Here is a 16075-nt window from a genome sequence, read left to right on the forward strand (position 1 = left end):
AGCCCCAGTTCCTCCGAGCCCCTGTGTGTTCCCAGGGATGTGGTGGGCTGGGGTAGAGGCTGCTTTCCCAGCCACAGCACCAAAGGGGTTGGGGGTGGGGTGGGGGTGACTCTGCCCTAGAAAAAACTAGAATAAATGGGGCATGCCAGGTGAGCTGGTAACTGTGTTTCCCATTCATTGTCTCACTGAACCCCACAGAATGTCACCCCATGACAGCAGGACTCCCCAGAACCTAGCACAGTGCCTCCCACATAATAAATAGTTGTAGAACAGATGAGTGTATGTGTGATGTGAGGGGGACACCTTCTGAGGCAGGAATGTTATCTCTATTTTATTGGCAAGGAAACTGAGGCACAGAGATGTTGAGAAACCAGCCTAAGGCCCCACAGCTAGTGAGTGGTTAATTGGGAGCTTACTGTCCAATTTTGTCAGAACCTAGTGCATATTCCAGCCCCAGGCTGGGAGGTCCTCATCCAGATCTATGGCTTTGTGGTCAGCAAGACAGGTACATTGGGAAGACCTTTTAGGGACATACTTGAAGCCCCTGTGATTGGCTGTCAGTCTGACGTTCCACTATTGAGCTGCCCTCTCCCTGCCTCTCCCCCTTTTCCTACCCATCCTCTTTTGTGCTGGAGACACTAGACCCCCATCCTAAAAAGAAGATGGAGTCTGCACCCACCTCTGCAGAGCAGTTTTTGGCAAGACTCTTCCCTCCTTCACCTCTCAAGCAGATTCTGACGACCAGCTTTGTGCCAGGCCCTGGGATGGGCACGGGAAGTACAAGGCTGGGGAAGACGTCATTCTTACCCCTGGGGGTTTGTCCACTAGCTGGAGCCACATTTTATGTGAGACTGTGGATTAGGAATATTTACAAAATGCTCTGGAGACATTTAACTATTTCACTGCCTGAAAAAGTTAGGGAGGATGACACAGAGGAGGTAGCTTTCAATCTGGGTCTTGCAGGTCGAGTAGGAGTTTGCCTGTTGAATAGAGTTTGTTTTGGGGGTGGTCCATTCTAGGCAGGTGGAATAGCAGCACAATGGCACTAGAGAGGTAAGCTGGGATCAGACTAAGGACTCTGATTGCTGGGCTAAGGAATTTAGTCTTTTACTAGTTATCAAGGAGCCAAGAAAGGTTCCTAAACAGCATTGGCTTTGACCCACTTGGCACATTAGAAGGGTCACTGTGGCGTTGAGTTTGTTGCCAAAGACACAGAGTTGACTTACGGACCAAGAGAGTTGGATGGCCTGTGGGATCCCAGGAGTCTGTGGTTGAGGCAGGTGGAAAGATGAATGTGGTGCTCAGGAGACACGCAAGGCCACGGATAAGGACATGGGAGCCATCCTCAAAGCAGTGGGGCTGGAACATCTAGGAGGGCATGTAGGTGAGAACGGAAGGAGCCGGCCCAGAGGGAGCAGCCACAGAGGTGGGAGGCAAACCAGTACATGCAGCTGGTAGAGGGTGGCCAGTGCGCCAAACACTGCCATGGAGGGGTCGAGAAGGAGCCGGAAGGGGTGGCTGTGGGATTTGGGCGTCCTTGGAGGGCAGCGGCAGATGGTGCAGGGAGAGCAGGCCCCGTCTTCTCCACCTGTGACCCGCACAGAAGCCTGAGGGATCAGGGAGGGGCTCAGGGAGGCCACAGGCAGCCTGGCTCTTCGTCCCCAGCCTCTCCTCCACCCCCTTTGTCTGCCTGGCGCTCTGGGTGGGCATGCGCGGGGAGGCTGGCCCGCTGCCAGCAGTTCTTCCTGCCGCCGCTACAGGAGGGAACTGGCCCTAATTGAGCCTTTGTCAAGCCTCCCACAGAGCCCTGGGCACTGAACACAGCGGGGTCTCTGACTCTGTGAACTCCCAGCCAGAATCCCACAAAGTAAAATTGCAGAGGCAGGTCCCGTACACTGCTGCAGCCTGGACACACTTCTGTACCCGTGTTGTCCCGCCATGCGATGCTCCCCGCATCCCCCGCTGACTTGCTGCCTGTCCTGCAGGCCCCGGCTCAGAGACCATCTCTCCGTAATCAGGCTCTTTCTCCGCACCTCAAACAATGCCATGCCTTTTGCAAACAAGCCCCCGCTTAATCTTCCCCAGACCCCTGCGCCGTGGTTGTGCTACTCCTCTCACAGATAAGAAAACAGGCTCAGAGACATTAGGCAACTGAAGTTGCCACAGCTAGAGACCCAGAGCCAGGATTCTCACCTGGGCTGTTGGGCACTGAAGCCTGGGCACTTCACCACACAGGCCCCTCCTGGGTCCGGCAGTGCCCGCGGGAGCAGAGAAGTAGGCAAATCCAGGCTTGTCTCCTGTGATCATGGCTTTAACCTCCAGCTCTGGTTTCTCGCCTGGGGGGTGGGTCTCAAGGGCGGCAGGACAGGGCGGGTGACCACCAAGGTTTGCCCGGCACCTTGTGGTTTATAAAGCTCTCTGATATCTGTGATCTCCTTGTCACCTTTGCTTGAGCCCCACGAGTGATTTTTTCTTTTTTTCACAAATAAAGACCTCACTGTATCCTAGACTGACCTCAGCCTCTTCTCCCCCCCCCACCCCCTCTCCCCCAGCTTCCCTGTCCCTCCCACCCCCAAGCCAGAAAGCTGGGCATCATCCTCACACCTTTCCCTGCTCTGTCCCTCCAGCCAGCCCGTCGGGCACCAGGGCTGAAGAGGCTGCCCCCAGATGTCTTTCAAGCCACAGCCCCTCTAGTTCAAGCCTCAGTGGGTTTCCTAAAGGGCACGTGGAATCATGTGCTGTCTGGGGCGATGCCAGCCGGTCCTGCCACGGAGATTTTCCACGTGCCCCTCCCCCACCCTCTCCTCTCCCCCCCATCCGCTCCCCCTGGCCTAACCCCTGATGACTGTCCCCACAGTCTTCCACCAAAAGCTTGCGGACCACCATTGGGGAGGCGTTCGAGCGGCTGCACCGGCTGCTGCGTGAGCGGCAGAAAGCGATGCTGGAGGAGTTGGAGGCCGACACGGCGCGCACGCTCACAGACATCGAGCAGAAAGTCCAGCGTTACAGCCAGCAGCTGCGCAAGGTGCAGGAGGGGGCCCAGATCCTGCAGGAGCGGCTGGCCGAGACCGACCGCCACACCTTTCTGGCCGGGGTGGCCTCGCTGTCTGAGCGGTAAGTGAGGCGCAGGGGGTGGCTCGCAGAGAACGCCATCAGCCCCATCCTCATCACACAGTTCCGGGGCATGTGCTCTGTGCCAGAGCCTGGGCTAACAAGGCTTTCTGCGTTCATAGTTGTTCTCTACGTAATAAGCAGAATCATATAGAATATTACTTAGAGTGCAACGTTATTTATATTACAAACGTATATTATATTGTTTATAACATTGATATTGTAGGTAGTAAATAATATTTATATTATTATAATCTTCTTAGCTCCCTTGGAGATAAGTTACTGCCGCCGTCCCCTTTTCACACCCGTAGGAACAGGCACAGAGAAGCTAGATCACTTGGCCAAGGCCCCTCATCTAGTATTTGGCAGAGACAGGGTTCAGCTGCACGTCTCTCTGGTCCCAGAGCCACCTTTCATAATGATAACACTTCATTATTGGTCTGTTGATGATCAAGTCTGATAGCTAACATCATGTATTCGGCGTTGACTGTGAGCCAAGCACTGTGGTAAGCATTTTACATACATTATGCCGCGTCATCCTCACAAGACTGAAAGGCAGGTGCTATCTCAGTACCCATTTTAAAGTTGAAGAAAATGAGGCTAGAGAAGTAGGAAGTGGCATAAGCAGGCACTTGACTCTGGGGCTGGCAGACTTGACATACATGACCTCGCCCTTCATCAGCTGCGCCGAAGGTGGCTGTAGGGCCCCCAGTGTTGGGACCAAACTCCAGCCCCCAATGCAACCTGCTGTCCTGCTTTCCTTCCAGGCTTAAAGGGAAAATCCATGAGACCAATCTGACTTATGAAGACTTCCCAACCTCCAAGTACACGGGCCCCCTGCAGTACACCATCTGGAAGTCCCTGTTCCAGGACATCCACCCAGGTAAGGCCCTTCCTGCCCGTCCCCAGGAGCACCCAGGAAGAGGCAAGGGTTAGCACGGGCAGGAGCTAGGGGGCTACGTCCCTGCCCAGCTGCCTGCTCTGAATACAGCATGGGGGCAGGGCAGAGGGAGGAGGAGAGTTTCTTGCCAAGCACCTGCTGTCTTCCGGGGCCTGTCCCGCATGATCACTCAGCTCAGTGAATCCTCATACAGCCATCGTGAGGCCATTAGTATGTCCATTCTCCGATGAAGAGACTGAGGCCTTGGGCAGTTCATTCATCCATCCTACAACACATATCACACCATGCACTATTCGAGGTATTGGAGACATAGCAGTGAGCAAAACAGGCAAAAGTCTCTGCCCTCATGGATCTTACATCATAGGGAGAGAGAAAATGAAAGTAAATAAGTGAAATCCATAGTTCATTAGAGAAAGATAAAAGATAAGGAAGGGAGCTAGGGGGTGTTAGGTCAGATAGTGATTTTAGGTAGAAGGTCCAGTTAGAGGATCTCACCAGAAAGGAAGCATAGACGTAAAGGCCTGAAGGAAGAAGGAGAGTGTCTCCCCTCAGAAACCATGCAGGTTTCTGAGGGAAGAGTGTCTCTCGCAGTGGGGATAGCAAGCGCAAAGGCCCTGAGGCAGGAGCAAGCCTGGCATATTCAAGGAACAGTGAGGAGGCTGGTGTGGCTAGAGTGGAAGAGAGTAGAAGGTGAGGTCAGGGAGGTGGCAGTGGCCAGACCCTGAGGGCCTGCGGGCCAGGGTGAGAACTTGAAATCTGAAGTTTCACTCAGATCACTCAGATTTCATGCTGAGTGAGATGGGAGCCATTGGAGGGCTTGGGGACATGCAGTGGCATGTGCTTAAGTTCCTCGAGGCTCCCTCTCGCTGCTGGGTTGAGAACAGACCGAAGTGGGTGAAGGGTGGAGGCTGGGACACTGGGTAGGAGGTTTCCACAATACTCCAGGTGAGCGATGGTGGCTTGGAGTAGGGTGATGGCAGTGGAGGTAGAGAGAAGTGATCAGATTTAGGATATACTTTGAAGGGAGAGCCAACAGGATTTGCTAATGAATCGGATCTCAAGTGTGAGAGAAAGAAGACAAGGAAACTACAACGATGCAGGCCGAGGTGCCTGGAAGGACAGAGCTGTAAGCACGTGAGGTCTGCCATACGGATGAGATGTCTTAGTGAAGGCAGATGGAATGACTAGTACTGTAGAGGACAAGGGTCAGGGCCGGCGATGTCAGCGTGTGGGCTGTATTTAATGAGCCTGGATGACATCACCTAGGAAGTGAAAGAAAAGAGACAGGGCTGCTCTCAACTTTGAAGCCCTGGGGCACTCCCCAGATCGTAGGGACAGGAGGGAGACCCAGCCAAGGGGACCGGGAAGGAATAGCCAGAGAAGTGGGGTGGGGAACCCGGGTATGTCCTGGAAGCCAAGTAGGGAGAGTGGCTGAGGGCAGCAAAGGCCACTAGGCCAGGTGGGAGAACCCAAACTGACTGTTCTCCAGCAACATGCAGGTCTTCGGTGACGAGAACTTAGTGGAGCCGCAGGGGCGTAAGCTGGATAGGAGGCCAGCCAAGAGCGAGTGGGAAGAGAGCGAGTGGAGACAGTGCTTTCTATTTCTAAGGCAGGCGTTTGATTTAAGGGACGGAGAGAGAAGGTGGCAGAGGCCGTTGAAGGTGAAAGAAGTAACAGTCTATTTGTGGATGATGGGAAAGACCCGGTGGAAGGAGGGCAGAGCTGAGGGCGAAGGGCAGAGAGAGTGGCCAGGGAGACGGCCAGGAGGGGGGTCTGCTGCGGCGTCTGCTGGGAGCCCAGACAGCTCATCTTCGGGAGCCCAGAGGAGGGGGAGTAAATGGGCAGGGGTGGGAGCTTGAGAGGATTCTCTTCTGAGGACCTCCCCTTTCCCAGTGAGGTAGGAAGCAAGGCTGCCGACTGGATGATGATGGACAAGAGCAGGTGATGGGAGGTTTGCAGAGAGAGAGGGTGTGAACAGGTTTCTAGTGGAGGGAGTAGACCCTGGGACCCGAAATCATACAACCTACAAAGGCACCATGTCCTTTAAAGGTGAGACAAGGATATAAAGGGGAATTCTCCCTAAGAGGTAGGCACTATTATCCTCATTTCTTCAGTTGAAGAAAGAGGCACAGAACCATTAGGAACTTGTCCATGATCACAACCTGGAAGTGCTACAGTCAGGATTTGCACTCAGACCTCTCAGAGCCCAGAGCCTGTGCCCTTACCTACTAAGCCAACCAGGCATCCTCTGGCCTCACACCAACCCAGGAAGACAGGGTGGGAGACTGAGGCTCAGAGAGGCTCACTGATTTCCCATAGTCACACAGCAGTCAGAGCTCTGTCCCCGTGCCTGGATTCATTCTTTCGACCCACAGACACTGAAAGTCCTTCCAGGCATTTTCAGGGGTCAGGAGAAACAGATGGTCAAACAGACCCTTCCAGACCCTGACAGCCCAGCGGGACAAACTATGACGAGGGACTCACACAGGGCTGGGGAAACCCGGAGGGGGAAACAGGAGGCTCTGGATGGCACAGGGCAGGGGCCAGGAGAAGCCCTCAACAGATGATGTTTGAACTGAGCACTGAAGGCTGAGGCTTTTGCGACTCGGGGAAGGGTGGGGCCTGGTGGGCCTCCAGATTGTCCCTCCTGTGGGGAACTGCACCAGCAAAGGCCATGGGGAGGGCAGGAGCATGAGGGATCCCAGGATGTTCATGATGGGGCCTTCCAGGGAGGGATGGAGAGGGCAGAAGACATCACTGGGGGCATGAATGCTGGACAGAGATGGGGCTCCCCTGTAGGTGACCGAAAGCCACATCTGATACATCATTACCAATTTCCCAGAAGCGAAGGGACAGCACCTAGTACTCTTAAATCTGGATCTGTGGCCTCATTGCCAAAAGGGGCAGCAGTTTAGGGAAGGGCCCGTTTTCCAGCAGACTGGGTGGGACTCTGGGCTGTCCTCCTGGGGTACTCCTCGCCTCTCTGTGCTCCTAGACTTGGAGGGACCGCCACCCTGGGGCCCAGCAGGGGGAAGGCCACATGTGGGTGAAGCAGAATAACTCAAGGAGGCAAGAAGCACGTCCCCAGCTGCTGACCCAGGGAAGCCCCTCAGGCAGATGGTCTCAAGAGCTCTCTTTGTCTTGGCTGCCACTGGCTGGATCCTTGTCACAGCTCAGAGAGGCACTCCAGGCACCTCAGCCTGACAGTCAAGGTCCTACAAGACCTGGGCCCTGCCTGCCCTTCTCTCATCCTCCTCCCCACCCCCCACCCCCATAATACTCGGCGACACTGATCCATCTCCAGGTCTTAAATGAGCCGTATTCTTCCTCCTCTACTTTCACACATGCTGCTCCCTTTGCCTAGAACCCTCTCCACAAACCTCAGTTTTTGATGACAAACTCCTACTCCCCTTCACGGCCTCGTTTATAAACACCTCCTCTGAGAAGCCTTCCAGGATTTCTTTAGGTAGCCCTGGGCTTTCCTGGTCTCTCTGTTTTGTCAATGTCTGTGTAGCTGTCTGTCTCACTAGACCATGAGCTCTGAGAGGTCAGGGCTGGGTCTAATTCATCCCTCTATATCCCTAGAAGCCCACACAGCAAATGTTTGTTGATATGTAAATAAAGAAATGAATGAGTCCTAGGCTCAGTTCTGCTACTGGAATAGTGCCATAAAGTAAGTACTCAGTAAATATTTTTGAGTGGAACTTGCCACACATCCTTGAACAAGTCACTTTCTCCTCTGAGCCTCAGATTCCTCCTCTGTAAAATTGGGATGCTAGTTCCTTCTCAAGTCCCTTGCAAGGGAGCTCATGGATGTGGGAACTTGCTGGTTGCCCCAGGGCAGGGTTTCTGTTGACCTTTGAGGCTGGATAATTTCTTGTTGTAGGGGGCTGTCCTGTGCATGGTAGGGTGTGTAGCAGCATTCCTGGTCTTTACCCAACCAGATGCCCCCTCCCCAGTTTTGACACCCCAAAATGTCTCCAGACATTGCCCGATGATCCCTGCGAGGAAAATCGCCCCAGTTGAGAATCACTGGCCCAGAGAAAACTTGTCTGTGGAAGAGGGGCCGAGGGAGCAGTAGGTGTGCCCTGAACATCCGGCCAAGGACACAGGTCCCTGGGGAGTTCAGAGAACAGTGACCTGCTTAGCCAGGCCCCTTCCTTTGTCTGTAGGGCCTGTGAAGTCACTCTGAAACCAAGGCCCTTTATGGGAGGGGCAGGCGCCCCCAGGGACCCAGCCCCTGGATTCTAGCAGCTTCCTGCCTGCCCGCCTTCCAGCGAGGGCTTCCTATTGGGTCACCTGAGAACTCCATTTAGCACTGGTCACTCCCCTTGCTTCCGAACCTCCCGTCTTTACCACCACCCACCTCCTGTCCCACCCTTCAGCTGACATTGGAAACCCTCCTCCAGCCGCCTGGCCAGATTGTTCCAGCCCCCCAGCACAAACTTCCTCCCCAGCCAGACCCGAGGACACCAGACACTGCCTTCTGTGCTTCTGCCACCTCCCTCCCCTGGGCTGCTCGCTCCTTCCCCCTACTCGCCTCAATCCAATCATTTCGGCTTCCAGGGTGTTCATCTCCTAGCTGTGTACCCCAGGGCAAATCACTGCCCTCTCTGAGCCAGTTTTCTCCTCTGTAAAACAGGGATGGGGAAGATGTGATTGATCTCCCAGGGTAGGTATAAGAATGAAATAAAATGATCTATTTGTGATAATAATCCTGGAACTTAGTAAGTACGTGATACCTGTTTATGATGATGATGGTCATGACTCATCAGATGGTTCCTCAGTCTTGCTGAGCAGGCTTTCTGGGGCCACGTTAAGGAAAGAACATGGTGTAAAAAGACCTTAGCTCAAGTTCCAACTGTATTTCCACCCCGAGTGGCAGCTCGGGCAGGCCACTTAACTCCGAGAAGTGTCCCTGGAGCTTCAGTTTCCTCTTCTGACAAATGGTACGGTGATTTGCATTCCTGGGGCTGCTGCAGCATTCCCAAGAGCTAGTGGGTGTGAGCATCTTTCTCGAATGCCAGCACGATGACCCGGAGGGCCCAAATAGGTGGGAAGCCTGAGGCAGCAGATTTTGTAAGAGCTGGTAGTATCTCCTGTCCTGTCAGGCTTTGAAGGGTCAAGCCACTGTCCTTGGGAACAGAGAGGCACCAGCCACCGGCTGCCAAGTGATGGTGCTGGACTAGGGGGTTTCTCTGCTACCTGGGCCATGTGGGGTGGGTTGACGATGGCCAGCAGACTGTCCATGTCCCTCCCTCAATGCCTTTGACCTCAAGGTCTCAGGCTTTAGTGGACAGAGAAAACACCTGGAGACCAGACGGGCTGCTTCAACAGCTGCTTTTTGTTTGTCTCTGGACCTAGAAAAGAGCTCTGACCTGTAACCTAGTGAGCTCCAGGGGACTGGTTTGTTTCGCTGGGGTTTGGCAGCTCTCCCACGGATAAAGGATGGGTGGAGGGATTGCCAGTCCCCATCCAGCGACTGACATCTCAGAGGGGGAAAAGGTGTTGCCATGCCCCCTTCTGGGTCTCTCTCTGGTCTGAAGACTGTTACTTCTGCCACCCCTAGCCTCACGGAGGGTGGGAAGGGGGCCTGGGAAGACAGAACCTCTATTTATGATGAGATGGGAGACCCTGGAGGTGGACCCCAGCCTACCCTTTGGGGGTGTCAAAGCCCCTTAAGAAGCAGGCCACGCCCTGTGCCTAATAAGAACACCAGGCCCCGCCCCTAGCCCTGCCCCTGGGAGGTTGGGCCCAGAACACAGTTACCGGTCCCCACCCCTGGTCCCGCCTCCGCTGCCAGCGCTGTCCAATGACCAGCAGACTCCGCCCCCAGGCCCACCCAATGAGTGGCGGGCCCTCCCCTTACCCGGTCCCCGGGGCTTCAAAGTAGTGAGGGTCCACACCCAGGAGTTGGCTCTCAGTGCAGTCAGGATTTTCTCTGTACTGCAGCCTCATCTCTGTGGGCCCAATCTCAGAGCCACTGAGAGCCCATTTGACTGCCTCCTCGGGCGCCCTCCCCACTCATCGGTGGCACTGGAAGTGGCCACATGACTCTCCATGAGGCTTAAGAGCCTGGGGCTGAGCCCTCCTCTCCGTGTGCTGGTATCTGCCTCCAACCCCCGTCCCCACCCTCCAGCCCCTGTCCTAATGCCCTGTGCTGCAATTTCTGCCTGTTGCTGACCTCCGCAGTCATCCTGAGCACCCCGGGTTCCCGCGTGGCACTCAGGACGGCGCTGCCCACACCTTGGCTTTGTGCCTTCTCTGCCCCGCTGCCACAGACGCCTGAGTGTGACCCACATTCCACAGCCAGTAGGAGTGGCCCGTCTGTGTCTAATTAGATTCTTCTTGCTTCCCTAGCCTCCCCTTCACACACAGTTCCTACACCTCCCTCCAGCTCTCACCTCCTGACGCCACTGTGGGGATTCCCACATTCCATGTGGCAGGAGCTTCTGGTTTCGGCAGGCTGCACTGTGATCACTCGGACAACAGGGTGGAACATTCAGCCACTGATTCAGTGTCTTCCTTCTCATTGCTCCCCCTCTTCAATGTCCCTGGATAGAGAGCTGTGTTTCCATTGACCCCTCTATTCATAGGCCTAATTGTTCCCATTCAGCCCTCTGAGTTCTGAGAACAGGAAAGGAGAATGTAAAATGCAAAACTAAACTGACTCCTAACAGAGCTCGTGGAAGGAGCCTGATACAAGTCAAAGGTGAGTGTTGTTAGTGGATGTGTGAATGGGAGCGCAGTTCAGAAACTGGTTCTTGCTCCCTGTTGGGGACAGTTGCCACCGCTGAGGTGCTTTATTTCTGTGCACGCATGCAGCCAACGGGGGTGACAGAGGCAGGGGGTAATGCTGCAGCCAAGTGGAATCATGCTCTTGCTCCCCCAGATAAGGGAAGGGCCAGAGAGCAACATGAAGAAATCCTTTGCTCCTAGGAACTGGTGGCAGGATTCTTCTCCTCACCCTTCTTCGCCTCTGTCTCACTCTGGCCTGGAAATGGTCATCCAGGCTCAGGAGGGCCACTTCCAGGTTCTCGCATCTTCTGGCTGAACATTAGCTCCCTCACGGAGGAAAGAGTAAACAGAGACTCTGAGAGCCAGACCTGCTAAGCCAGTATGGCCAGCCCTGCTAAGCCAGTGTGGCCAGCCCTGAGCAGGATGACCCAGCCTGTGCTGCCTGCAAGAGCAACACAAACAGGGTTGGTTTAATTTGGTGAGCCTTTCTGGAAACCTTCACCATGCCTGGCTCTGTGCTGGGCACCGGACACACGAAGGAGAGCCTAGTTGGATGGTACACAGCTCTTGCCCTTCTGGTGCAAATGGGTGTAAGATGTGGGCACAGGAGACTGTACCCCTTATAGAATCAGGAAAGGACACGAAGTTAAGGAAGCTCAGAAGAAAGAGTCAGCACACCTGCTGGGCAACTAAGAAGGCTTCCCAGAGGATGGTCCGAGCCAGATGCAGGGGTGATAACAAGCGGAGAGGAGTCAATGGAGGAACAGTCTGAGTGGAGGCTTTGGGGCTGAGTGAGGTTGGGTGGCATGTGACAGGGAGGCTGGAGGAGAGGGCTGGGGCCAGATTGCACATGGCCTTGATTAGTCCTCACTCTGCCACTAGGTGCTGGGTGACCTGAGATTAGTCCACTCTCCTCTCTGGGTCTCATTTTCCCCATCTGTCAAGTGGAAGAGTTGGCTCAGAATTAATGGTTTACAGCCCTTTCAGACCTGTCACCTACATTTCCTAACATAACTTGTAATGTCTCAAAGATATATATATATATATATACACACTTGAAATTGTTTATATCCACACTCTGATGATAATATAAAGGAAAAATACACAGAAATGATTTATAAGAAAATATTGTACATGACAATCTTTGGTGCTCACTATAACCACACCGGAAAACATAATGAAGTAGTCAGGTGCTCACACCATAGGTAAAACACCATTCTCCCTCAAATGTGGCCCCAAACAGGTAGATTTTATGAGTCAGTGGCATTTTTCTTAACAGATGTATTTTCCCCAAAAGTGAACAATTCCCAATGAAGTTCTAAAACAACACAAATTCAGTCTCCCCTCAGTTTCCATGGTAGTAGTGTTCCAAACTACTCAGTATATTAAAACTGTACAAAAATTATATCCTGTTCATACATAAAATGGAGTTAATATGTAATTTTAGGTCATTGTAAAAAAGTTTTTCATGAATGAAATGAATGTCTGGTTGAGCATTTGGAAATTTATGGGTGGCAAGGGGGTCGTGGGACTACCCCGTGCATTTCATTCAGGGCGTTTAGATGCACGGATCTCATCTATTGAGAAACCCAAACACCCCCACACGTGTCCTTATCCCCACCAGGGTGATTACCAGCACCTGGAGAATCTTTTAGCTCTCTCAGCTCTGAAGTTCCCTAATTCTGGATTTCATTGCGGTTTACCGAACAAACTTTTGTGGAGCACCCACTGTGTTCCATGCCCCCGGCAGTCACAGTCCGTGCTCTGCTGCAGCCAGGTTTAAATCTGGAAGGACCTTGGCCGTCACCCTTCCATTTTACAGAGGAGGGAGCTGAGGACCAGAGAGGGCAGGCTAGCATTCAGCATCACACAGCCTCCTGGGGACCAACCAGAACGCAGCCCTCAGGGAGGATGGCAGAGTGGGTCCACAGCCTTCTCTCCACTCACCTCCTCTCCCTCCTCCGTCCCCTGCAGTGCCCGCCGCCCTGACCTTGGACCCGGGCACTGCCCACCAGCGCCTGATCCTGTCTGACGACTGCACCATCGTGGCCTATGGCAACCTGCACCCACAGCCGCTGCAGGACTCCCCGAAGCGCTTCGACGTGGAAGTGTCGGTGCTGGGCTCCGAGGCCTTCAGCAGCGGCGTCCACTACTGGGAGGTGGTGGTGGCGGAGAAGACCCAGTGGGTGATCGGGCTGGCCCACGAGGCAGCCAGCCGCAAGGGCAGCATCCAGATCCAGCCCAGCCGCGGCTTCTATTGCATCGTCATGCACGACGGCAACCAGTACAGCGCCTGCACCGAGCCCTGGACCCGGCTCAACGTCCGCGACAAGCTTGACAAGGTGGGCGTGTTCCTGGACTACGATCAGGGCCTGCTCATCTTCTACAACGCTGACGACATGTCCTGGCTCTACACTTTCCGCGAGAAGTTCCCGGGCAAGCTCTGCTCCTACTTCAGCCCCGGGCAGAGCCACGCCAATGGCAAGAACGTGCAGCCGTTGAGGATCAATACCGTGCGCATCTAGGGCAGCGGAGGGAGCCCCAGACGCCGCCTGCGCCGCAGCCACCCGCAGGAGCGCGGCCCAGGGGAGGAGAGGCCTGGACTCCGGTCCAGCATGGCCACCGTGAGGTCTCAGACCGCTTGTTTACCCTTCAGCCTCCGTTGCCCTGTCTGTAAAATGGAGGTCATGCTCCATGATTCCTAAACTCTATCAGCATTGATGTCCTGTAGTTCTGACCTTGATGGGGAGGCAGCTTTGGTCCGAGGATGTGACGTGGCTTCTCCTTGGGGCAGCCTCTGCCCAGCCCTCATCCCCATCCTCTGGGGGCAGGGGGCAGGGGGACCACCTCCCTATGTCTCCCTCCTGCCCACACGCCCTGATCTCAGGATGTGTCAGAGTGTTGCCAGCATTCGGCAGCCTGAAAGATACACAGGAACCCTCTCATGCTCCCACGTCTAAGACTTGCCCCTCACTAAGCCATGGACCATGTTACCCTTGACCCCAGCCCACAGTGGACACAGGCAGTAGCTGGTCCTAGGGTTGCCCGAGAACCACCTCTTCTACCTCCAGACCAAGAGCTTTATGGTTCCTGTTTTTCCTACTGACCTGCAGGTAGAGATGATGTTGTGACCTATGGGAGGCACCGGTCAATGAGCCCACATGTTACAGTCACTGTGCCACCACCTTCCAGCCCACGGGTGGAAAAGCAGGATGATGGCATGCCCCAGGCCCGAGGCAGAGACCAGTAGCCTAAAGGCAGCTGCAGGCCAAGCATCACTGGGTGATGGAGGTCCCCAGAAGCTTGGATAAGGGTCCAACCGGGCCTCTGTGACCAGGCTAGGGTGCAGGGAGCGGCATCTCATTCAGGACCTGAGCACTGGGACAGACTATTGGCCGGGACCTCCCATCAGGCTTGGCATCTCTCTCCATTCGGATCCTGTTGCAAATAACAAGAGCTGCTTTAGCTGGTTTAATTAGACAGGATTTATTATCACATCCCTGATGGCTTTGCAGAATCATCGGAAGGACTGGAGGAGCAGACTCTGCTGGATTTCCAGGAATAACTCCCAGCCACCAGATTCATCATGCCTGTCCTGATCAGAAACGCTGCTCCCATCTGCAGGAAGCCACCGAATCAGGAAGCCGAGGACCACAGAGCTGTGCTCCCTCCACTGCTGGCCATGCCAGCAAATGGATGTCATGAGGCCCGTCTCTCTCCCACTCAATTTAATTCCCAAATCCCAATCTGGATGAGGGGCACTGTTGGGGAAACACAAACCTGGCCCAGAACTTTGGCTGCAAGGGTGTCTGGGAAATGGATTCTTCTTTCCGGGCCCAGCCACACAAAAAGGGCGCAGAAGGAAGTGAGAGCGGATGCTGAACAAGCCGGTGCACAGGGGTTCACCTCCAGGTCTTGGCTTTGAAGCAGCAGAGCCTCCAGCTGTCCTGCTCCCTGGCTCTGGCCCTGCCCAGGGGTGACAGCCCCAGGAGATGGATCTGTAGGCGCAGCCGAAATGTCTCAAGCCTCAGCTTTGTTTTCTCGGGCAGAGCCTAGATTTGGAGCTCGTGGGGTCCCTGACCACACTCATCCCAAAGGAGCCAGACTAGCTGAACTTGGGGGGCTCCCCTTGCAACTGCTGCCCATTGGCATCCCTCTCAGGCGGGAGGAATCCTCAATCTCGTCCCGCCCCTACATCTACCAGAATCTGGGCCACCCCCAGCAGTATTTTTATTTTAAATGTTGCCCATTTTGTGAGTTATGATGAATTTGTATTAAAGTTACAGAATGTCAGTGGTCAGTTCCATTTATTTTGAAAAAGGCCCACCTTTTCTCTCCCAGGCAGTATACGTATACGTATATTAACATGGCTAATCCACAAAGCAGCCCTACTGAGTATGTAATAATATTATGCCCATTTTACAGAGGTAGAAAATGAGGCTCAGAGAGAAGATGTGACATACCCATGTCCCACGCTGGTAAGGGGCCAAACTTGGATTAGAACTAAGTTCTAAAGCCAGCACTTACATTACAACTTAGTAGTCAGGGAAGACTGGCAGCCTGCCTGGAGGAGGGGTTAGTTGTAGCCTTGGGAGCAAAGGGGAGCTCACGAGACAGTGTCATGGTCTCCTGAATTCCACAAACCTGGGCCTGAACCCAGGCTCCATTACTGTATGACTTTAGAGAAATGACTTAACCTCTCTGGGCCTCAGCTTTTCCACAAGAAAAATGGGGATAATAACACCCATCTCATGATTTATTGGTAAGCTGCAAAGTGCAGTGCACTTAGGGAAGTCCTGCCTCTCACTCCAGCTGCCTCCCAGAGTCAGTGCCCTAAGGAGTCTGACCTTAAGGAGTCTATCTTCGTCCTTAGGCCTTGTGTGGAGAGTGGGACCACCTCAGCCGGTAATGTCCCCAGGTCTGCTGTAGAGAAGGAGGTCCATCCTACCTCTGACTAGTGGGGAAGGAGTCTGGCCAGGAGTCAGGCAGGGGCCTGAATATGGACAGATGAGCCGTGCACACTGTAAGCGCAAGGCTCTGGGACCCCACAGCTGCACAGCGCAGCAACCTGGGAAACAGGAGTCCTGAGCCTCATCTTAGTTCTGTGTTGACTCTTTCTGTACCCTCAAGCCCCTCTCCTCATCACCTTACCTGCAAATGAGGGAGGTCACACTGGATGCCCCCCGAGGCCTCAGACCTCTTCACTTATACCTGGAAGTAGGGAGAGCAGAGAGGGAATCATCATAGTCATTGAATTGTTTTGAGTTCTAGAAAGAGGGGCATAAACAAAGATTGGGGAAATTAGCAGGAAAAGAGGGAAAGGTC

General features: G+C 54.1%; 1 protein-coding gene across 2 annotated transcripts in view; it reads left to right on the plus strand.

Annotated features, from left to right (window-relative positions):
- Nucleotides 1-15043, plus strand: part of TRIM62 (tripartite motif containing 62) — a 28711-nt gene extending 13668 nt beyond the window's left edge. For both annotated transcript variants that reach the window (XM_028113898.1, XM_028113899.1), the window contains exons 4-6: nt 2858-3114; nt 3879-3994; nt 12725-15043. In XM_028113898.1, the coding sequence (XP_027969699.1) occupies nt 2858-3114; nt 3879-3994; nt 12725-13275 (924 nt within the window). In that variant the 3' untranslated portion in view covers nt 13276-15043. The remainder of the gene's footprint in view (nt 1-2857; nt 3115-3878; nt 3995-12724) is intronic.
- The last annotated feature ends 1032 nt before the right edge of the window (nt 15044-16075 follow it).

This window comes from Eumetopias jubatus, unplaced genomic scaffold (genome assembly GCF_037043125.1).
Source record: "Eumetopias jubatus isolate StellerSeaLion01/CBP00866 unplaced genomic scaffold, mEumJub1_p1.0 scaffold_4, whole genome shotgun sequence".
NCBI classification, from domain to species: Eukaryota; Metazoa; Chordata; class Mammalia; order Carnivora; family Otariidae; genus Eumetopias; species Eumetopias jubatus.